Here is a 23,167-nt window from a genome sequence, read left to right on the forward strand (position 1 = left end):
GCTTGTCAAGTTAAATGTGAGTAGTAACAAAACAAAAAATACAGGAGAGTTAAAATAAATATTTGTCTTCTTTAAATATCACAAAACGACCAAACTGATTCCAAGTACAAGGTTTTAACCGTAGTTAATTTTAATTATCCTCGTTTTTTTGGTTGGTCTTTAGCAGTGATGCTTTTTCGCAAATATTAGGGCCGAATTTCCGTTTTCATTTAATTATGCGGCTTTAAAAATATTCACTCACTTTTAGTCAAAGCGACAGTGGAGAAATTCGAATGCAACGCCTCAACTGTGGTGGTCAGTTGGACTGGACTTGATCACCTGATAAACGAGAACAATTTCAATGAAAAGGTAAATTCTAATTTAACTACATAACCTGTTTCAGACATAACTGTTTTGACATTATTACATTTAGGTTGAAATTCATGTTTCGAAACTAAATAAACGATTTGTGGCATCGTATTTAGATCTATCGAAAACCATTGGAAGCCTCTACTTTGAAACAGAGTATGATATTGAAGTAAGTAGTTCATATCAACTGAACAATTTTCAACAAAAGGCAAAAAATTCCCAAGTATTGTAGATTTGTCGGTATAACTGTATGTTCCTTTAGACGGCCAACTATTTCCTTGCCAAAAAAATAAAATTAACCAATAGGCCTACTAGTCTTTTCAAAACCGATTTCACCAATTTAGCTCTTAAAATCTCGTTGGAAAGAATATGAAAACACAAACAAAATAAAATAATTGATAATCACAGGTTACTACGATGCTTACAGAATGCCTAATCGCCAATGTCTCAACAATCAAGTCAGTCACAACTTACCAAAATCCACCATCAAGTTGCTATCCTCCATGTAAGCATGCATGTTACAATTTCCAATTGAATTCGAAATTTACTAACGAATTTTGCAGTGAACACGACTGCAGAGACATTTTCATGCAACGCTTCAACTGTGCGTATCAGGTGGACTGGACTTGAACAATTCATCAACGAAAACGATCTCAAGGCGCAGGTTTAAACCCAGTTTTGTGTGCCCCGAAACCAATAATTAAAACCGTGATACATGCAGGTTAAGATTCAAATTGAAGGTTTGCGTCAAACAATTACCGTTCCGTATTCAGAGAATTCTACGACAATAAAAGAACTTCTTTACTCAACATTATATGAAATTCGGGTGAGAATCTTGTCATTTGAGCAAATAGTTACGGGATAGTATCTTACATAATACTTCTATAATCAAGACCCAAAACGTTGTTTGTGAATCACAGGTCACGGTGATTGTTACTGGTTCAATCAACACAAACATCACATCCAATCTGACAGTAACAACTCCGGGTAAACCCCCTTCCAACTGTTTTCCAGCAGGTAAAAGAGATAATTTCATCGTAAGGTTGCACTTGAATAAAATGTGTTCAACAATCAAAATTCTGAAAGCTCTAATAAAAATTTTCTCCGATCTCTATATCAGTGATCCACTAACAGTAAATCTTTTGTTGCAGTAAACACGACTGCGGAGACATTTCAATGCGATGCTTTAAGTGTGCTTGTCAGTTGGACAGGACTTGATCAATTTATTACCAACAACGAACTAACAGCGCAGGTAAAAACGTGTTGTACATTAAAGTATTAATTTTACATTTTGGTAAATGCAGAAACATTCTGAAATAAACTAAGGTAATAATGTCACTACATTCTTACAGGTTGAGATTCAGGTTTTGAATCAAATAATCTCCGTCCCGTATTCAGTTAAATCGACAAAATTACAAGATCTCAGCCATTCTACCTTGTATTATATTACGGTCAGTAAAATCGTGTTTGCAGGTGGTAAGTAGATAAGCATATCTTCTTAAAATTCAGGTCACAGTCATTGTCACTGGTTCAATCAACACAAACATCACATCCAATCTCACAGTAACAACTCCGGGCAATCCCCCTCAAAGCTGTTTTCCTGCAACGAGTGTTGGAATGATTGCTGGTCTGGTGATCGGGCTGTTGCTTGTAGTAGTTGTGATTGTTGGGCTGGTGGTCGTGTACATACGTCGAAAACAAAGGTTTGACTTCGATTGATTTGTTTGACCAAAGAATTATTTTTAAACTTTTGCGCGACAAGTAATCAATCATACATGCTGTTTTCATTGCCTTTGTCTTCATGTCCACAGCATTTTTCTCTTGGTCCATTTTACGAAAATCAGATTATAGTTGTCTAACCAAAAAGGCTATATAGGTCTTTAGGGAAAAAAATCAATCAGAGTAACTGGACTACAAATTGGTTTGCAGGATGAGCAAAGATCAGCCTTCACAGGCAAATTTTTCTCCTCATACATTTCCCGAAGGTAACATGTACAGTCTTATCCTCTTTTCAAGTTTTTTTGACTTTTCCGCTTGTTTGCCGGCTAGCAACATAAATTTCATACTACGCTTTGTGGTGATAGGAAACGTGACTTACGAAAACTTACCTCATTCTGCTGGTGCTTCCACAAACAGCAAAGTCACGAACTTGTTTGACTTGTACAAGAAAAATGCTGAGTCAGGATTTCTATTTGCCAACGAGTTTAAGGTTAGAGCCCGACAATTGAGCAAATCCTCATCTACAGTCAATTAATTAAAGCATTGTTACAAATACTTTTAGGCAATTGAGAACCAAAGCAAAAACACCCAGAGAACAAGGGACGTGTCACAGTTGCCACAAAACGCTGAGAGAAACCGCTACAAGAATATTTTCCCATGTAAGTATTGAAATACAAAATGTAAAGTAGGTAGATTAACAAGGTTAAACATTTTGCTTAATTTTTTTCGTGTCATTGTTTTACAGACGATCATGCTCGAGTAGTTTTGCAAGGAAGCGGTGGAAACGATTACATCAACGCCGCTTTTATACCGGGTTACGATAATGAGAGGAAGTTCATCGCCACTCAGGGTCCGAAGAAGGAGACAATCAACGATTTCTGGTTGATGGTTTGGCAGGAAAACTCCAACATCATCGTAATGCTTACTGGCTTAAGGGAAAATGGGAAGGTAGGTTGCTATTACTTTGTGCCGATAGGACATTGACACCCACATATTCGACATCCACAAAATCGTTTCTCTATAAAGGTACGAAAAGGAAAGCTTTGTTAAGTATTAAGTGTTCGTTAGTAAAAATAATCATAAAATTGTTGTTGCTTAATAAAATAACATTTTGTTGCGAGGAATAGTTTGAGTGCTTTTCGCCAGGACACTTTGAATGCTAAACACTGTTTTGTCTTAGTCTGCTGATTGATTAGTAGAAGTGTCGTTTGTGGTTTTTCCGCCAGGCAAAATGTGAAAAATACTGGCCTGACGTTGAATCTGAAATCAAATTGTGGCCGAATCTGGAAGTTCGAACACAACATGAAGTAACCATCGGAGGAATCGTTCAGCGACAGTTTGTTATATCCGCAAACAGGGTGAGTGCAAATGAAAAACTATAACTAAAAACGTAAAAAACGACATTATACCTGCAGACAGTGCACACTGTTTCGACCCATAAGGGCTCATCACACATTATACCTATTTTTGAAAATTACAGCGTTTGATTATTATTTTGTTAATTGTGACCAGCCTAAGACAACAAGAACGGTATAAGGTTGGACAACAAGAGTATAAGACAGAAAAGACTTTTTTGGCAAACGGTTTTATAGTAGAAGAAACAATAATTAAAACAAGTATATTATTACTTGTGTTCTTCACTAGGAACAACGAACCATAACACAGTTGCAGTTTACAACTTGGCCCGATCATGGGATTCCAGTAACTACATCCAACATGATCCACCTACGTAACATGGTCGATGATTTGCAAAACACAAATGCTCCAATCATCGTGCACTGTAGGTAAAACATTTTCCCATGCTACTGAGATCAATCACTCAAGCATATGTTTGTATGCAGTGCTGGAGTTGGACGCACAGGTACTTACATAGTAATGGACACTTTGTTTCATGAACTTGACGACAAAAGAACAGTTGATGTGCCAAGAACCGTATTAAGAACGAGGGAAAATCGAATAGACATGATTCAAAATTTGGTAAACTGTAGTTACACATTTTGAAAACACACATTGAAAAAGTTTTATTATGGAATCACATGTGTGATTCCCAAGATATGGGCATACATTATATGTAAGACAAGCACACAATCAAATCATGTTTGTCGTACTAGTTTTGTATTTGTCCAGAAACAATACACGTACGTCTATAAACTGCTAATGGAGGGTGAGAACTTGATGGAAACAGATAAAGGTGCTGCAGAATTACAATCAACGACTTTAAGTGAAATGTAAGCAGGTTTTTTTGTAAGACATGAGTTGGGTAGTTAATTGCAAATCTAATTTCTTGTAGGTTGTGCAAGTTAAAACAAGTAACAGAAAAAGCAAGAAAGGAATATTATTCGCATTGTGCACAAAAAAGTCAAAGCATTTCGTCCTTATTCTCTTTAGTTTCTTCCCCTTAAAATTATATGAGCACGGCCTTGAAGTTTTCTTTTGCAGTAACGAAATGCAAGAGAAAGAATTCAAAACATTGTCAGCGTGGAGATTTGGCGAGGAATGGCAGGAAAATCGCCCACAGCTGAGAACATGTAAGTTAATTACTGAAGTTTTTTCATTATTAAAACTCAAAATATTATTTTTAGATAAGAACACGTCGGTAAAAGTTTGGGACAAAAAACTTGAGATTATGCGTCAGTTGGATGCCTCGTATATCCAGGTGATATTACAAACTACGAATTGCTAGCTCATCTACATTTCACTTTCATTTGGCGGCGTTCGTTCTGTTAGAACGTGTTTCAACGTAAAATTAAATAGGTTTCACGGATTACCCTGTACAGACTGAACGACGAAACGTTATTTATTGCTTGACTGGCACTTTTAATTCAAAATTTACCTAGAGTATAATTATGTTCCTCAGTGTGAAACGTTCATTTGGTTTAACCCAATTTGGTTTTAAGCTTGTTTTTCTCCCACAGGAACATGGCTCATCAGAATTCTTCATCGCAGCAAGAAGCCCTGCTGCTGGAGAAAAGGAAAATTTCTGGAAGATGATCGTGGAGAAGAAAGCTTTGGTTGTCGTTGATTTGGACAGCAGCATTGATGTAAGTTTGTTATTTTTTTTTACCGAAATCGTTTCTTTGAGAAACATTTTTCTTTATAAAAACATTACTGCCTTAGATTCCAACCAATGCAGCTTTACAATATGACGACATTTCGGTTTTTGTACGTGATGTGAATGAAACTAACGTTCACGATCTGATAACTGTCAACGTCTGGTCAACAACCAAGGCCTTTGTAAGTTGAAAAATTCAAAACAACATGGCTGCTAACAACTTTTGACTGCAGTCTTATGTCCAAACATAGTTCTGGTTATATTATATTATTAGAATGTAGTTGAAAACGAACAAGCCTCATACCTTAATAACTAATAAATTAGACAACAGAGAAATATACTTACAGTTTTTGGGTATGTTTGTAAGACAGATTTTGCATTATATTAACGTTTTACAATGAAACTTAGCTTTAACTGTTTTCAGGCTGATACACAGTTGATGCTTCTGCAAGTCAAGGGATGGAGTGACGTGGAACGACCCCCGAAAGAAATGGACTTCATTAAAACTATCGAGGAAATGCAACGACTAAAGACCAAACAGAATTGCCAGTATGTGTTGGTAACATGCAGGTAATATTTCATTTGCATTGCTCATTAAAAGAAGTCTATTGTATACTGGGCGGCCAACCAATTGATATTGTTGTAGTTGTCCCATTAGACGGCTCTCTCGAAATGGCTGCCAAAATGTTGTTCTAAGTGAATTTATTTTTAACTTGCCCAACACGCGTGCACAACACCTGTTGCAAAATCGACTATCCTCGTCGACCAAACAGGCTATCACTAACACCGCAACTGTAGCATGTACATAAAGATCAATTAACTTCAACGCGGGTTCACATAGCGGCCAGGTTACTATATAACTCTCGTGTTTTCGTGTTTTCAGCAACGGATCAACAAGAACTGGAACCTTTATCGCTCTGGTTAACATTCTCGAACGTTTAAAGGCACAAAAGCGGGTGGATGTATTCCGAACTGTGAAAGATCTGAGAGATATGAGACCGAATATGGTCGACAACAAGGTATGCTTTTGCAAAAGTACTGAGAGTCGTTTAATACTTCTCACTTCTGGAAGATTATTTTTTGTCTTTAGTATTAAATGTTCTGGGTTAGGAATATAGAACCTACCCATAAAACTGAACAAATGCTGTTACAGGAACTCTACAAATACTGCTACTCGGTCGTAATGCAATATCTTTCTGATTTCGACACCTATTCAAATTACAAATGAACTGCATATCAACAACGGCATCATTTAAAAGTTTACAATGTCAATGCTTTATTTTTATGTGTAGGTATTGTATAGAATTTGCGGCCCTTTCGTTGTCTAACCATGTGTCAATGCCGCTTGTTGTTTTTGTGCTCAAATCAGTTTTGTGATTGCTTTGAATTATTAAACAGACAGAAATGTGGAATTCATTTCAAGTAAGGGGATAGCTGCGTCCTCACGACATTACAAAAATATACGAATACCATGCTAGTTCGGATTTTTTCAAATTTGTTGCATTGAGTCAGGAACTGATACCAAATAATGCAATATTAGTGTTCAAATATCCCTCCTACTATCCTCAAATATTTAATTGATAAGAGGGTTATACGGTAATGCGTGGGTAAGTTTTATTATTACGTATTAAAAAAAATACCACTGATTGATCGCGAAATGTTTAGAAGTCAGTAATTTCAAGGCAGATGCAATAGGGTATAAACACGACAATGCAATAGCTCATACACTTTAGAAAACTTTACAAATAGGTTGCATGAGATTCCATCAACAAATTTCAAATCCAAAAATTATTTCGTATGGATGTAATAAATATGTATTTTATTCCATTAAAGTTGACAGAAGCGCTTCTTTACGAGTATTTCTCATATATAGTATCAACATTTTCATTTGAGCTGCAAGCGATATTAATGTATCCGGGATGTTCCAATATCTCAGATTTTGATTGGTATCCTTGAAGTTAAAAATAAAAAATATTAATATTGTTGTCTTTGCTATATCCAAGCTTAGTTTATAGTTTACGCGAAGTTATAACTTGTGGATTTGTAAACCATGATATAAAAATTAAATCCACAAATGGCAGTAAAGATCCATTCCCCACTAATTTTAAGGATTTCTATTGTTGGCAAAATAAAATATGCCAACAGCAGTGTAATTCGACCAAATGCTCAAATACCAATTTTACCATACCTGTTGTGACATTCTTCTCTGAAACAAGTTTTAGATCAAACAGGGAAACAAATTAGCATTATGTGAAAATCTGATTTGTGTGTATGTTTTACAGGTTAAGAGTTTATCTAATTTGTAGTACTTACGTATCGGGGAAATATAATTGTCCGATGCTGAAACTGGTTGTTCGGAATCGTTGACTGCATTTCCTGTGCCTGAAATATTGTCAAAATACTAAAGTTCCGCAAACAAATAATGTAACATTTTACCTGAAGATAAATCCTCCTTTGACGTGTTGGTAGCTTTTTCCATCCCTCTATGATAGTAAAATAATCATAATTTTGTTCAGTCTACCCGAAACCATAAACATCTTAGTATGCGTGGGCGGCAATACTGCACAATGTCTGTACTGGTGTGCGGTTAAATACATACGTACACTGCTATTATTTTATTCTTGGCGCTGAAACAAAATAATAAATTGATCGTTTGAATTGTTTTGGGTTCGAATCCCACCACCGTTTTCCAAGTTTACGGAAGATTATTGTCTGGACGTTTATTGCTCTTTATCAGCATAGGTTTACGAGAAATATTACGTATAGTTTGTTGACTAGGTTTATATTTACCTGCTGCAGAGTAAAAAGACAACAATCTCTGTTAAGAAAATAAAGAAGATTGCCCCCAGCAAAATACCAAGCAGTTTTGGAGATGTTATTGCAGATGTAGACGTGGTTGAGTTGATGATTGCAGTACTTGATAGGGCCGTAGTAGTTATGGCAACCACTAATAATCGAAAGAAAATTAAGTTTACACGTGATGTTTCGTTACAACATTCCTCGAACTGAAAACATATCTTTTGCTGTATGGTTTTTATGTTTTACTTGTTTAAGCTGTTGCTGCCAGGCATAATAATAATCTTATAAAGCTCTTTTGGCAAATGTCTTTGTTTTCCAGGAAGACATTAAGACAACTACTAGAATAGCTGTACAAGGTTTAAATTGTTATTTCAGTCAATGCAAATACTAAATACATTACAAACACAGTCAACCGTTTTAAATGAGATACAAGTAAAAAATCAAATCTTGTTTGCTGCTGCACGACAACTGATACCTGACAAAGCAACATAGCGTTACCTGGTGCTCGGGATGAAAGTTTTGGAATCGAAAACTGTGTCGGACATTTCATAACTTTAAACTGAATAAGAATAGAATACTTCGCAGCATGACTGGAAAACACTGGCGGCCATTTTACACTTGTATGAGTCATAGCTGTTCCTCCACAAAAGTTTGGCAGCTCAACATATTCCTTACAGCCAGAATGAGTGGTTGAGGCTGGACTTACAAATGCTAAACATCGAGGTTGTAACATGTTGGAGATGGTGCCATCGGCGAAATCAAACATCATGTCTTAAAAAGAAAACAACAATATTGAATATACGTTACAATAAAGCTAAGACCGATAGCACTATAGACGTTACTTATATAATTCTGACCCTATTTAGATGGTGAATAATGTGCTCAAAAGATATAACATACAAAACATAACATAAAAATAAGTTTTAATCTGTAAAAACTTTGTGGAGTGAATACTGTCAGTCATTTGTGAAATACAATGCTCCGGACTCTGGTTGCAACAAACAAGTATGATACAATGCTACTGTTGCAAATACAGAAGAGTTAATCTGAGCCATTTGATGTTTCGGTAAAGGATAAACTGACTTTTAATGTTGTCACCAAAAACACTTGCGAAAACTTGCAGCTAATGTTTTCAATGTGATCAAGTTATTAGTGAGCCGCTTTCGGTTTGAAGTTAAATAACCCGATATCAACAACAAAGAAATGAATCTACCGTTTGGCAAAGTGTAACTCCAATCGTAGTTCGTCGGGACGGACAGCTTGGCTTGCAGAATACTAAACACAACCACAAGGTCCGTGCGTTGTGCTACTGCAGCAAAGGTTGTGCTACAGTCTTCCGGTGTGGTTTGGTTGCTTCCGTGATACAAAGTTCCAAACAATTCCTGCCTCAACGAAGCTGTGCAAGTGCATCGGACCATCGTCATTGTAGCGAAAGCTGCAACAATACAAAACTGGCAACAAACAGTAAGAAAACCGAACGGTGTAGAGATCATAGAACACTAGCGAGTGGTTTTACAAAACACAAAATGATATCAACAAATAAGCAACTGAACAATAGACGTGCAATACACAACGTAAGATTTGTAGTCGATGTGTGTACATTGCATTCTGCTATATTACTTTTCCACGAAATCTCGCTTTCTTCCTCATTGCAGAAAACAAAAAAGGCATTTTCTCTGCAAAAAAAAACTGGGTACTTTTGAAACATGAGCTTTTACTCTATGATTGACTGAATATAATCTGTTAATATATTCATCAAACAAATCTTACCTATGCTTAGCAGTAACAAAGTCTTCATCTCCTCCTTTTATTTTTCCAACACTGAAGAACTGATGCGGTGAAACTTGTGTGGTGAAATCAACAATATGTAAATATGTTCTTGAGTAATTAGTGTCAAACTATCGGAAGTACTTTAACCGCTGAAAACTGATCGAGCTATGCGTAAATTGCATGGTCATCAGTTTATACGAATCACGACTTACAAATTGGTAAAACCATGGCGAGAATCGCCTGCAGGCGAGAATAAATGAAAACTGGGTTCTTTAAACTGGTTATCAATGAACAGTGTAACTTTGAGATAAATTTATATAGGAGATAAATATTCCAACTGTATACAACATTTGCATAAAACAGACACAATTTTAACGACATGTTTTTGTTCACATATAATTACTTGAACAGATGTACGAAGCATATGTTAACATGGGACATGCCCGAGTACGACCCTGCTAAAAACAAAAAACTACACATATCCGCGTTGTTATGACCACAGAAGACAGTCTCATTCATTTTAAATATTGCAACTTAAGGGTTTAGGGACAACATGCATAAAAGCCCCAGAACTCGCTAGAACATTCTTTTGGGATGTTTACTATTGCAATCTGCTCATCAGATTAAAGTTTTAATATGTTTCGTTTCCGTAGCCTGTAAAATAGATCGGGACAAAGTAGTACTTTTTAGCTGGTTAAAAAATATAGGAACACTGGTTTCAAAGGTTTGCCCCTGAAAACGTCTTAAACCAAGGCTCATTTGGCACAATTGTTTGGATGCAGTATTTAGTTCAAATAAACATGACTGATTCTGTTGTTGACGTATGGGTCCGGTGACGTAACTTCCGTTTCTATAGTGCCAGTTCCGGTTCCTGAAAACAAATAAACAATTACTCGTGGTATTTATAAACTGACGTAAAATAACTTACTGATTGGGTTTAAATATCCATCCACATCCATATCCGATTTAGGAAGTCTTTCGTCAAAACCTATCAAATATTTCAATTTTGTTAGTTAAAAATATTAACTTAACGGAGTTTCTTTTAACAGGTGACCATACATATGTACATACTTAACAAGTTTATTTTGCTCACTTAAACTGAATGGCTCTTTTACGGTTCAAACTCTACATATAAGCTTATATATAAAGAAAATAACTCACCTGGTTGGTCTGTGCAGTTGATGTAGGAAATTTGGCTCGTTTTATGAAAAGTTTTCGACCCTGGCAAATTAGATTAAAAACACAGTTTGTTTGGTGAATCTGCATGAATTTTACACACAAAGTTATTATTACCTGTATTTGATAGAGGTCGTCTATTTTTTCTCTTGATTTGGAAGCAATGACTGTAAATGGATTAAATAAATAAGCGATAAAGCAGTTACTCTAATCCAGGGGTGGGCAAACTACGGCCCGCGGGCCGCATGCGGCCCGGCAAAGGAGTTCATGCGGCCCGCCAAATGTTAGTAAATTTTAAAGAGAAAGTTTCCGAGTAACGCTGAATAGTATTATGAGCACGGGCGTAGAGTTTTAAAAATACCGCGACTTGCCGATACCTATACCATGTCCAGTATCTGCACCCGTCCCATACTTTGGAACTAAACACAGATACTTTTTACGTGCTTTAGCCTGTTGTTGTTGCCACGTTATAATGCAAATCGTCACTTGACACAATTTCTTCGTTCGATAGAAGTAAATAAAAGTAAAAGCGATTCACGTTTTCAAATACAGCCCACTTTGCACTGTTGACGCCAAAACTTTGGTCACTTTGGATCAAGTCGTTGCAGTACTTTGCAAACGGACATTAAACACGGCTTAGAATCATTAACACAGACCCGCACAACACCCAAAGATGGGTATTAAAAGCGGTTCGCATTGCTTAATGTTGGCGCAAGGAATTTATTAACAAAAAACCGTGGTGTAACCTATGTTGCAACAAATGCTTGTTTTTTTTGAAACAATTGCAATTGTAGCGTTTTAACCAATGTTTGTACAATCATTGAAGTGACAACAAACGTATTTGCACTTAGCTGAAAATATACCATGTTAATATTTTGGGCTAAATCAGGGGTGCACACTGCACAACCTGCGGCCGTACAGCCACATGCGGCTGCGGAGACGAGTTTGTGCGGCCGTGACAATGTATGTTAAAATACATGTACTGGAGGCCGTGACGTAACTAAAACTATTTTGCCTAATATTTTGATTTTCAAACTGCTAAAAACAGATTTTGCAAGACTGGAAAAAATATTACCAGTCTAGTAACCATATGCGCCAGGCGTTTATCCCATTATTGTGTGCAAACAATGCGAATAAAACAGGCACCACAATCGTCACAATACAGTTTATGACGTCATAAACAGTTAGCTTCGTTTAGCTAAACTTATGCGCAAGTTACAAATTATTAATCTGAGCATTTTAGGCGACTTTAAATGGTATATGTGTGATATAAACCTAATTCTTTACATCAGTTATTTTAAAACGTAAACAAGCAAGCAACTGGCGGCTGTTGGTAAAATACTATGCGGCCCGATAAGATTACAAACTTTTGAATGCGGCCCTTGCACTGAAAAGTTTGCCCACCCCTGCTCTAATCATTGATTTTAAATCTAACCTGACAAATGCTACACAGATCAATGCCTGCAAAATCAAGAATATAGATGTTGCAATTGTAATGGCGTTTGCAAGTGAAAGATCAGTTCCAGAAGCTAAAATAGAAAAACACTAAATATTAATCATGTTGCCTGAAGATTCTGATTTAAAAGAAAAATGAAGATTTGTGTTTCAACCTGATCACCGGTTTACTCAAAGCCTTATTACATAGCCTCACAATACTTGCAGCAAACAGGCAAAACGAACTACATGATATTTTGCATGAAACTATACCACACCTGCAACTTTAGTAAGAGTTGTCGTTGTTGGAACAACAGGGATTCTCTGGCATTTTAAGAACGTGTATGACACAATAATCGCGGCGTCGAAGAGTTGGGTTTTGACGACCGGTGGCCACTGGCTTGTCGTTGTGACAATCGGCGTATTACATGTTGTGTTGAAGTCCGCATCAGAACAAATCGTTGCGCCTGGTTGTGTGAATATAAAGCACTGCTGCCTGGGAGCGTTGTAAAAATCTACAGGCTCACTGAGTAGCTTGTTGTAATCTGGCATCACCAATGTACAAAGAGATGCTGGATTGGTCGTCCTCAGCTCTGTAATCTGCATCGCTATCCCAGAGAGGTTATCAACGGGTGGCACAAGGGTCAAATTACAACTTGATCCGTTTGTACCAACCATGTAAAGAATGCCAAGCCAGTTGCCTTTGAAATACTGACCGCACTTGCTGGTTTGAAGCACAGCGAGCGAAACGGTAAAGCCTAAAAATACATAATGTTACAATTGAAACACGTTTGCACCTGGAATCAGTTTATATTAGTGTGTGGTTCAGTGATTTCAGTGTTTTTTTTTTCAAACAAAAAATATTTTATTAAATTTTCGTCAACATTAACGTAGAACGTCGTTTTAATATTTTTTTTAGCAAGTCGTTTTAATATTAACAGTATTCTGGAATGATTGTAGCATTTAACAAGTCGCAATGCATGCATTTTTTGCTAAAAAGTACCACTTACCTGTTAAAAACAGCACTAAACATAACTTTACATCCATTATGTCGACTTTTGTATCTTCTGCAAGCTGTTATACTTTCGCAGAACCAAGCTATGCAGAAAAGCATCATTCAGCGGAAGTAGCAACTATTGTAGCGGCGTCAACAATACAACATGCAAATTAACCAGTGATGAACCGTGCGACCAACGATCAAATGTAAATGAGGTACAGAAAATGCCCATTTATTGAACAGTAAGGAAACAAGAGATAAAACTTTGTACTACAGTTGAACTTTGATACAGTTTCTGGGCAATGTATTTGCATTACCAATTTTACAAAAACTAAATAATTAATTCATTCTAAACAACATTTGTTTAAATACAAATCATGAGTAAACAAATAAAGCCATCACAAAGGTATGGGCGCCTTTATCAACTTCAGCAGCATTCCAAATGACCAAAACAACAACTTACATGATAGAGACAAAGAAAACTACAGGTACGGCAGACATAGGAAAAATGGCTGTGATCCAAAAAATCGTTTCGAAAACCGTTTGGCCGAAACGAAAAGCGCCTCTAAGCAAACCAAAAATGCCTTTCTCAAATCAACTTGCAACAGACTTAATCAGTGGCATCATCGTTTTAGCGAAGTTGATTTGTGTCATGGTTGCCATGGTTCGTTTTTAAGTTTTTGTGTCTACACCAAACATGGGGCAATTCGTATTCGTCATTCGTATTCGAATGCATTCGAATACAGGTTTTACCACCTTCGTGCTGTATTCGAATGATTTTGGCTTTCGTTCGATAGTGCATGAAAACAATTCGAATTGTTGTAGGTCTTTGCCAACTTAGGAATTTGCAAATTCGAATACACGATAATTTTTTACGAATACAATTCGAATTGTTGTCGGCCTTCGGCAACGTAACAATTCGTAAAATCGAATACATGACTACATTTTTACGAATACAATTCGAATTGTTGTCTGTCTTTGGTAACGTAACAACTCGTAAAATCGAATACATGACTACATTTTACGAATACAATTCGAATTGTCAATTACCTCCAAACTAAGAGTAGTCGAGAATATGTTGCCACATATTTTTGCCAAAAAGATTCGAATACAATTCAAATTGGCAATGATCTGTGACCTGATTTGACAAGTTTTGTTTATGTTACGAAACAATGACACATAGAAGTTTGTTTGTGACGTTACATAAATGGAATTGTGTTATAAAGCTTGCAACATTGGTTTGTTCTCAGCACATAGCGTGTTTGTGAGGCGAAAATCTCATGTTAATTACATCACTCAAGCTAATGTGGCAAAACAAAGCTCGTTGGTTTACATTTTCAGCAATAAATTTGCAATTCATAAACCCAAATGTTACTTTTTGTTCGAATACCATTTGAGTTTCGGGGCGCTTTTATTTCTTTTAATTTCCACAACTACAAATACCCGAATCGGTGCATTCGAATGCTATTCGAATTGTTGGCTTCTTACAACGACTGAACAAATAACTAGAACTATTCGAATACAATTCGAATTGCTATATCTAAACAGGAAAGAAGTATTCATGAATACGAATACACACTTAGGGGTATTCGAATTACACGTCGTTGTGTTTTGGTCAACTATTCATGAATGCAAATACTTGAACCGTTTTATTCGAATACAATTCGAATTGCTGTCACCTTAACATTACGAAACAATTCGTGAATACGAGTGCTTTACTGGCATTATTCGAATACAAATCGAATTGCTGAAATTCAAAAAGAGTGTAAGTATTCATGAATACGAATACATGGTTTGGTTTATTCGAATAGTATTCCAATTACATGTTGTTGTAGTTTGGTCAACAATTCATGAATACAAATACTTGACTCGTTTTATTCGAATACCATTCGAATTGCTGTCACTCAAAAATTACCAAAGTATTCATGAATTCGAATACAGTCATGCAGGTATTCGTAAAGTATTCGAATACAGGACGCGTGTATTCGACCCCATGTCTGGTCTACACACAACTAAATGTTGGTTTATCCCAACACTTGTTCGATTCTGGGTGCACGACCAATGCCTGCATGTTTACAATACATTTGGAATGAGTTCAAACGCACTGAAATAAATGTGTGTGTTTAATTACTGCAAGGAAAGATGATTAGAAGAAATTGGGTTAGGTACAAAGAAATAACTGCCAACAGGTGAAGTTAAAAACGAACCCTCTGTGACTTTATGGAATGCAAATTATCATGAATGCAAGGAAATCCAAATAAAACTTGCTGGTCCGTCGCACAAGTCAATCACAAGCAGGCAGTGATGGATGATAATAGTTGGTTCAGTTACGTTGGTCTGGGTGTAGCTTGTGTGAATTTACTTGCAAACCTAATTATTCTTATGTTTATTTGTTATATTCGAGGTAACATCGACCTACTAAGGTAGGTAAATTTATGACAACAGCATATAACTAAAGGAAACTGTAAGTCCGAGTCATAACAAGTGATTATTGAGACGCAGACGCAAATACATTAAAGCAGGTTACTAAGTGTAAGTTATTTATGGTAATAAACCTACTAATATGAATCCAACATTAGATTGTGGTTTTAAACGACACCACAACAGTAATGTTTAAACCTTTCAAGTAAAATTTAGATGGCCAACATTTAGGAGAAATGGTTTTACTGTAATCAATGTTTCTTATTATAATGTAAGAATATGACCTACTTTCAAAAATGAATGTAGGTTTTTTGGGCAAGAAAAGATATTACCAATACCCTTCTTGAGCAAGGATGCTCGTGTATGTTGTTTTATGTTTTTAACAATAAACTACGCTTGTTATATGTTTAAACGGGGTGACTGATGTTACTTTTTCATTTCATAAAGGTCCCAACATAATTGTAGAACAAAAGAATGATTAGGTTGAGACGGTATTGACTTTCATGCAAATACTTACGCTAATATTGCCCCTTTGGCAAGATTTAAAACCGTTCTAACTTATCTCAGATACAGAGAAGTTCGTCAAAACGAAGTTGATTCTACTATGGATGTGGGGTTTAGGCGACAGAATGGCGGAGCGACCAATCGACCTCTCTCTCAGGCATCCGTGAAAAAGAGAACTAATCCGGTTGATGAAGTTGTTGTCCTCGAAGAAATGGAAGTTAAATAAAATGCAATATGAATGTGTGTTCACTGCAGTTTAATAAAAGTGAGGAATGGTGAAACGGTTTGTGAATGTTTTCGTTTTAACAATATCAGAAAGTTTTGATATTTGACTTATATTTTTAGGTTGTTTTTATTGCATGTTGTTTTAGATGCAGAATATTTAGCACTAATAAGCTATAGCGGACACATACTCTATATATTGTTAATAGTTGTAAGTTGTAAAATAATCAAGTCTTTTAGTTTGACACATTTAGGTAAATTTCTTGGTTTGCGGGGAGGGCAAGAAAGCTGACTTACGCTAGTGTACACAACGATGAAAACCTCCATGCCCTGGGCCATTAATTGAATGTAGAGTTTGAAGAATACATTTAACTTCATTTAAACGAATTGTATTTAATATCATGCGCAAATCGGAACGCAAACGATAACCAGTTTATATTATTGCCAATATGACAGGACAGACGAAAAATTAAAACAACTCTTGTCAGACTGTCCAAATGTGGTAAGGGAAACTTTCTATGTTACGCAATCTTTTAAGAAAAAATGCATCCAAAAGGACAAGAGTAAAAAGAAAAATGCCACTGCATTTTTTGGCATCTAAAAAAGCAGGCATACGCCCATGGGTTGATAAAGATGCTATGTTTTCCGGTGTGAAAACTTTCGTATGAAATGGCTGACAGTTTTTCGAAAACCAGCGTTTGTTTCAAACAATTGTTTGCATGGCAGCGTGTTCTAACATATTGGCTGTTTCCAGCTACTAGTTTGTAATCTTTACGACAGTCGCCAGGCTTAATAGATCGTTGCTAACTAGTGAGAAAATGCGAAAAGACAAACTCATCCACCAATGCTGCACTGACGAGTACTAAGCTCTTTATGCTAAAAACGTTGCAACCTACTAAAAGTTTATTTCTTGCACCCACATAAACACAAAACAATCACACAAAAAACAACTACTAGGTTCATACAAACGCATACGTCTGTTTCTTTAAGCAATCATACACAGTAAAAGTATGCAATAATAGTATCAGTTTTTGAAAAAGTCGTTTGCGGTACATTGAAAGCCAGAATGTAACTTTGAATGGGTGATCGGATAACTGGGTTTACTCACATTTTTTTAATCTTTTTTAAGCCGCTGCACCTCAAATTATACGGTATAACACGCGAGATGCATTTACTTTGTGCCCAAGTATAGGGTTTCTGACGTTTTCTGACGTTTGGCATTTTTTGTAGCAAGTGTCGTAACGTTTAGGTCAGGGGTTCTTAACCTGGGGTGCACGCACCCCCAAGGGGTGCGAGAACTGTTCCTAGGGGGTGCGGGGATGCTGAATCATTAAGGTTGGTTAGGTCTATTCTATTTAAGCAATTACAGAAGGGGGAGCGAAAATTGGTTAGTGATTTGAAAGGGGGTGCGAAAATTGGTTAGTGATTTAAAAGGGGTGCAGCAAGAGAAAAAGGTTAAGAACCACTGGTTTAGGTGTTGTGTGGCTGTATCGGTTATTTACAACATTAACATTTTTTGTTGTACTAACCCTAACCCAACCCTATGCTGATTGTCCAAGCAGGACATACTCCTTTTCTGAGTGGCTGAAAGATTTTTACGATTCCTTACATTAATAATTCTTGTGTGACCTTGGTATTGCAATGTTATCGAGAGCTAAGACTTTTGTTTAATGTGGTATTTTATGGATGTATTTGGAAATAAATGCACAATATTCAGAATAAGGAAAGTGTGTATATCATTTATCCAGAAAGCTTAGAATATTTGGTAGCAAACATTTTTTTAAATAAGAAATTTGCTCCATAACAACATTTTCCTGTTATGTCGCCTTTTTTAATGAAAACAGTACGAAATACGAATAAATCCAAAATCCAAAAAGGAAACGCAAGTTATGAAAATTGTTTTTACACAAATGAGCTATACTAACATTTCTTTTCCCAATCACCTTTGGTTTTTTCCGCATATAGATGAGATCGCTCGATATAATGTTCGATCTTTATCATAAGAAAGTAAGCTCGTTTGCGACAAAAAATCTTAATATTGCCTAAACGTATGGATCAGGTCTTGCAAAAAACGACTGGTTAACTTTATTCGTTTCGCTTGGTGGGTTAGTAAAATGTTAATGCTAAATAATATCTAGTAATCTATATCTAGTTGTGTTGTGTTCCAAACATATTGTTACGTTTGCAAAAGCACAATTTTCTGTGGTGTAAGGCAGGGGTGTGCAACCTGCGGTCCGCGGGCCAAATGCGGCCCTTGATTAAAGGTTGTGCGGCCCGCAGAGACGCTTGGATTTCCAATGTATTGGCAAACGTGGCCAACTATTACATGTTTTTGAGCAGATTAATGCGCCTTCGCTATTTTTCTGCGATCTGGCAATATGTGGCTAGAATCAAAGGCTAGAAAGCGAATTATACTTGTAGTGAAGCATATTTGGTAAGCAATAAAGTAAAATAGCCTTGTGTTATACATAGGTGCGGCCCGCGATCTAATTTTGCCAATTGCATTTGACCTCACATGCAACAAAGGTTGCACGCCCCTGGTGTAAGGCAAAAACGTTTACAAAAAAAGACCAAAACAGCTAGCGTTATGCACACCGTGTCTGGGAAGAGAAATGTAATATGATCACTTTTGTCATTGTTTTAAACACAATCAGTTTCCAGAAAAATGTTTGCGAGTCGTACCGTTTGTTCTGCCTGGTGTTTTCGGATTGAGAAAACAGATGGAAAAACGTATTGCATTTTGTTCTCCGAAACACAGTGATTGACAGCCGTCACATCACATCTGATTATTATCGCGTATTTGTTGCTGAACAGATTGCAGTGGAGCTAGATATCAAGTATGTGTAAATTTTCACAGATGTTTTTTTTTTAACTTGATGCTGAGCGTTTGGCGGTTTTACAAATTTTAAACCGAACAAACCTTATGAATAGCAGTGCCTATTTTCCTCTTCAGACAAACCGGTTGTTTTCCACTATTATTTTTGCTGAAGCTATTAAGATGGTCACACTATTTTGCGGTTTTGCTTTTGTTAAAGTGAAAAAAAACATAAGTCTACATTCTTCAAGTTGCAGAGCATGCTACACCACGAAGTGGTGCATTATTTGTTCCACATCAATTTTCGCTGTAAAGAAAGGCTAAGGGTAATACAAAAGAATTAACACACACCGAAAACGTTGAAATGAAGATTTTTATCCAATCCAACACTTTGTTTAAAAGTCTTTGGATTTGATGACATACATGCATCACGTAATGTATCAGCTTTATTCGCATATTTCAATTTAAAACTGCAGCTTATCGTTTATTGGCTATATGCTTTTACATTGAATTCAAAAAGTTTCAACACCATGGGCGCCGCCACGTAGGGGCAAGAGGGGGCACTTGCCCCCTCTGGAATTTCAGTGTACCTCAATTTAACATATTTAGCAGCAAACGTAATTAAAGTGGCAGCGAGGGGATTTGTTACATCGTCAAATGCTTTAACTTTTAGGCAACTCAATTGTGAAGTACACGATTTATGGCTTCATATGTAACAAATTCTTGATGCGGTAAGTATCAGCTAAACTTTGCCCCCTCTTGCAAAATTTTCTACCGGCGCCGTTCCAGACACATGTTAACACATCGTAGTGCTTTATTTCTGCTTGTTGTTCATGCATAAAGGAAACAGATGGAACAAAAAATTAAACAAAGACCGGGAAATCACGTAGGCAGAACCCGAAAGCTTTGCTGACAGATCATTTTGCGGAAAGCAGTCAAACGCGAATAAGAAACAGGTGGTCAATATTTGTCTATGTTTTCTCTTTTGCCCAACAATTTGGGCAGTGGTCATGGCTTTGTACTAATAAACAAGCGTGAAGATAAATACATGGTATTTCGGAGCTAACTAATTGTCATTTATTTATTGCTGTGACAGACAAATATAAATATTTGTCCGAAATATTTACCAGACACGTCATGAAATGAAAACCAACGCTTGTCATAGACATTTTAAACAGCAGTGACATGTTTGTATTGTAAAATACGGATTTTAACCCATTTTAAGGGAAAGCAAGCAAGCGTAAATTATTGTACAGTTTGCACTAATGTTGCGAACCTTGTTTTTCGACCAGTCAAAGTGCGAGCAATACTGGCCAGACGTTGAAGCTCAAAGGGAATTGTCGCCAGTGCTTACAGTTCGAACACAACGTGTAATAACCATCGGTGGCATTCTTCAACGACAGTTGGTTTTATTCACAAACAGGGTAAGTACAAAGAACAAAATATGAAATCTGTTCCGAACAGTCTAACAAGTTTTCAAAACCGGTTTGGTTCATTGAACACAAAAGCTTGGAATACAACCTGGCTTGCCTGTTGATTAATTGAACTGAAATTGATCTTTCAATCTGGGGTTGGCGTAGAGAAAAAGGCAGGAAATGACTGCAAACGAGCTGCAGCAAATACAAAGCGTCTATCAATAGAATGTCTTTGAAATCCACTAGCTTGAGATTGGATAACCTTTTAAGTTCTGACCAAAACCGCTTCATATAATTAAAATAACAAGAACTGTTTGATGCTAGATATAATTTGATTCAAGTTCGATTGATTGCCCATAATCTTATCAACCCCTACAAAAACGTTGTTATAAGTTATGCGGGTATGTTTTACAGGAGCAACGAACGGTAACACAGCTGCAGTTTACAACTTGGCCCGATCATGGGATTCCAGTTACTACATCCAACATGATCCACCTACGTAATATGGTCGATAATTTGCAAAACACCAATGCTCCAATCATCGTGCACTGCAGGTAAAGACTTAATCAACCACATGTTTATTTGATCACTCAAATGAAGCATATGTTTGTATGCAGTGCTGGAGTGGGACGCACAGGAACTTACATAGCAATGGACACTTTGTTTCATGAACTTGACGACAAAGGAACAGTTGATGTGCCGCGAACCGTGTTAAGAATGAGAGAGAATCGAAAAGACATGATTCAAAATGTGGTAAGCTGATCATCACCCAATTGCACTTGATACATTAATCATATACTTTCAATAAACCTAACTTTAAACGGTATGTTTTACTTACATTAGACTTTAGTTGGCCTGATGTTATGAATCGGCTTGACTATAGTTATGTTATTGCTGTGTATTTTTATCTTCAACACACAACTTGACACTGAAAACAGTTACGTAAGTATGGGACCTCATGTTAATTCTCGCCGTCAATGTACGCGAACCATTTGCGCATGCACTGGTGAGAAAGCGTTGTAAACCTGAATATGAATCTTAAGCATTACTAACATTTGTGTTTACTTGACCATAATTTGGACTAAATTTGATTACGATTGTTCGTCTGCCGTTTCATTACATCATTTTGGTTTAGCCAATGTGCTGGCAACAAATTCCAGTATCGCCTAAATCGGTTCCAATAGTGTATATTTTGTACAGAAACAATACATGTACGTCTACAAACTGCTTATGGAGCGTGAAAGTTTGGAGGAAACAGATAAAGATGTGACCGAACTCCAGTCGATGACTTCAAGTGAAATGTGACTAATTACCTGCCAAATGTTTTATTTTGTTAGCTTGAATACAGGGCTGTTACCCTTTTAGTAGTTGTATTATCTTGTATCGTTTAAAAATGACTTCCACCCAAACAGTTTAGTAGTATGTTAGATAGTAGGATATTTAAGCACTTGATCTAACCGGTTGATAAGTAAAAGTGTCATTCTTGAACCTTTGCTATTTATTAGCGAATGTGACATACGATCGCTTAGGCATATTGTACACATAATGCTTTAGTAGTAATTGATAAGATGAAACAGTAAAGGTTTCTGTTCTAGTAAGAAAATGCAAGACAAAGAATTCAACACGCTGTCATCGTGGAGATTTGGCGAGGAATGGCAGGAAAATCACCCACAGCTGAGAACATGTAAATAATTCACTAAAAATGTTTAATATTCTATCCTGTCACACACAATATTTGTTTTTAGACAAGAACACATCAGTCACAGTCAACAACAATAAGAATGAAAGAATACAGCAATTAGATGCTTCATATATCCAGGTGATAACTTTCGAGATGTGATTTTTTTGGAGCCAGAATGCTTTAAATGCATTTACCATTTCACTAAAACCAATGAGGATCAATCGAATGCATTCTTGGTTGAGGTCAATCAAATGCAAAGGTTTCTCTTTACAGGAACATGGCTCTTCAGACTGCTTTGTCGCAGCAAGAAATCCTGGTCCAGGAGAAAAAGAAAACTTCTGGAAGATGATCGTTGAACGAGGAGCTTCACTTGTCGTTGATTTGGACAACAGCATTCAAGTAAATTTGACATTTTATATCTTTCTGTAATAGGCCTTTACTATATATCATACATCTTTTTTAGATTCCAATGAATACAGCCATACAATATGATGACATTTCGGTTTCTGTATGTGATGTGAATGAAAGCAACGTTCACAATCTGATAACTGTTAACGTTTGGTCAACAACCAACGCCTTTGTAAGTTAATAACTTCCGAACAGCACCGATTGTAATACTTTTTTGTATCTAGAGTATTTTGGAAAGGTTATTGCAGGTTGGCAAGGAGAGTTTGGGTTATGTATAACAATATCAATTATGGAAACATGTGTACTGTAATGGCCTAAGTTTCAAACAAGAATTTCGATTCAATTCTTTACCGTTTGACAAAAAACTATCTTACACTTTTTCGTGGTGAATTATTCCTTATCTTGC

General features: G+C 36.5%; 3 protein-coding genes and 1 long non-coding RNA gene across 16 annotated transcripts in view; 2 read left to right on the forward strand and 2 right to left on the reverse strand.

Annotated features, from left to right (window-relative positions):
• LOC145219416 (uncharacterized) overlaps nucleotides 1-23,167 on the forward strand; it is a 49,081-nt gene that overhangs the window by 16,792 nt on the left and 9,122 nt on the right. The window lies entirely within an intron of this gene.
• LOC145209055 (uncharacterized) lies at nucleotides 6,970-9,733 on the reverse strand. The gene is made up of 7 exons (XM_080079304.1): nucleotides 9,689-9,733; nucleotides 9,132-9,353; nucleotides 8,417-8,689; nucleotides 7,910-8,066; nucleotides 7,556-7,602; nucleotides 7,433-7,501; nucleotides 6,970-7,070 (listed from the first exon to the last, which is right to left on the reverse strand). Exons 1-7 carry the CDS (start codon nucleotides 9,714-9,716, stop codon nucleotides 6,970-6,972), a joined length of 897 nt encoding a protein of 298 aa, XP_079935430.1. The 5' UTR covers nucleotides 9,717-9,733.
• LOC145219630 (uncharacterized) lies at nucleotides 10,110-10,663 on the reverse strand. Its single transcript, XR_013857921.1, has 2 exons — nucleotides 10,617-10,663; nucleotides 10,110-10,559 (listed from the first exon to the last, which is right to left on the reverse strand). It is a non-coding gene; the product is annotated as an uncharacterized LOC145219630 (long non-coding RNA).
• Nucleotides 20,523-23,039, forward strand: LOC145209065 (receptor-type tyrosine-protein phosphatase epsilon-like). Its single transcript, XM_080079314.1, has 9 exons — nucleotides 20,523-20,681; nucleotides 21,087-21,226; nucleotides 21,290-21,425; nucleotides 21,873-21,973; nucleotides 22,268-22,356; nucleotides 22,418-22,491; nucleotides 22,627-22,752; nucleotides 22,817-22,933; nucleotides 22,986-23,039. Exons 1-9 carry the CDS (start codon nucleotides 20,523-20,525, stop codon nucleotides 23,037-23,039), a joined length of 996 nt encoding a protein of 331 aa, XP_079935440.1.

The sequence above is a fragment of the Phallusia mammillata genome, chromosome 1, assembly GCF_965637545.1.
Source record: "Phallusia mammillata chromosome 1, kaPhaMamm4.hap1.1, whole genome shotgun sequence".
Classification (NCBI taxonomy): domain Eukaryota; kingdom Metazoa; phylum Chordata; class Ascidiacea; order Phlebobranchia; family Ascidiidae; genus Phallusia; species Phallusia mammillata.

Excerpts from the sequence above, each read along its gene's own strand:
- LOC145209055 (XM_080079304.1), bottom strand. The coding sequence starts at position 9,716 with ATGAAGACTTTGTTACTGCTAAGCATAG. Across the intron at positions 8,067-8,416 it reads ACTTTCATCCCGAGCACCAG|TGGTTGCCATAACTACTACG; the intron begins GTAACGCTATGT and ends TTCGATTATTAG. Across the intron at positions 7,071-7,432 it reads CAATTATATTTCCCCGATAC|GATACCAATCAAAATCTGAG; the intron begins GTAAGTACTACA and ends TTTAACTTCAAG.
- LOC145209065 (XM_080079314.1), top strand. The coding sequence starts at position 20,523 with ATGTTGCGAACCTTGTTTTTCGACCAGTCAAAGTGCGAGCAATACTGG. Across the intron at positions 22,357-22,417 it reads TCACCCACAGCTGAGAACAT|ACAAGAACACATCAGTCACA; the intron begins GTAAATAATTCA and ends ATTTGTTTTTAG. Across the intron at positions 22,934-22,985 it reads GGTCAACAACCAACGCCTTT|AGTATTTTGGAAAGGTTATT; the intron begins GTAAGTTAATAA and ends TTTTGTATCTAG.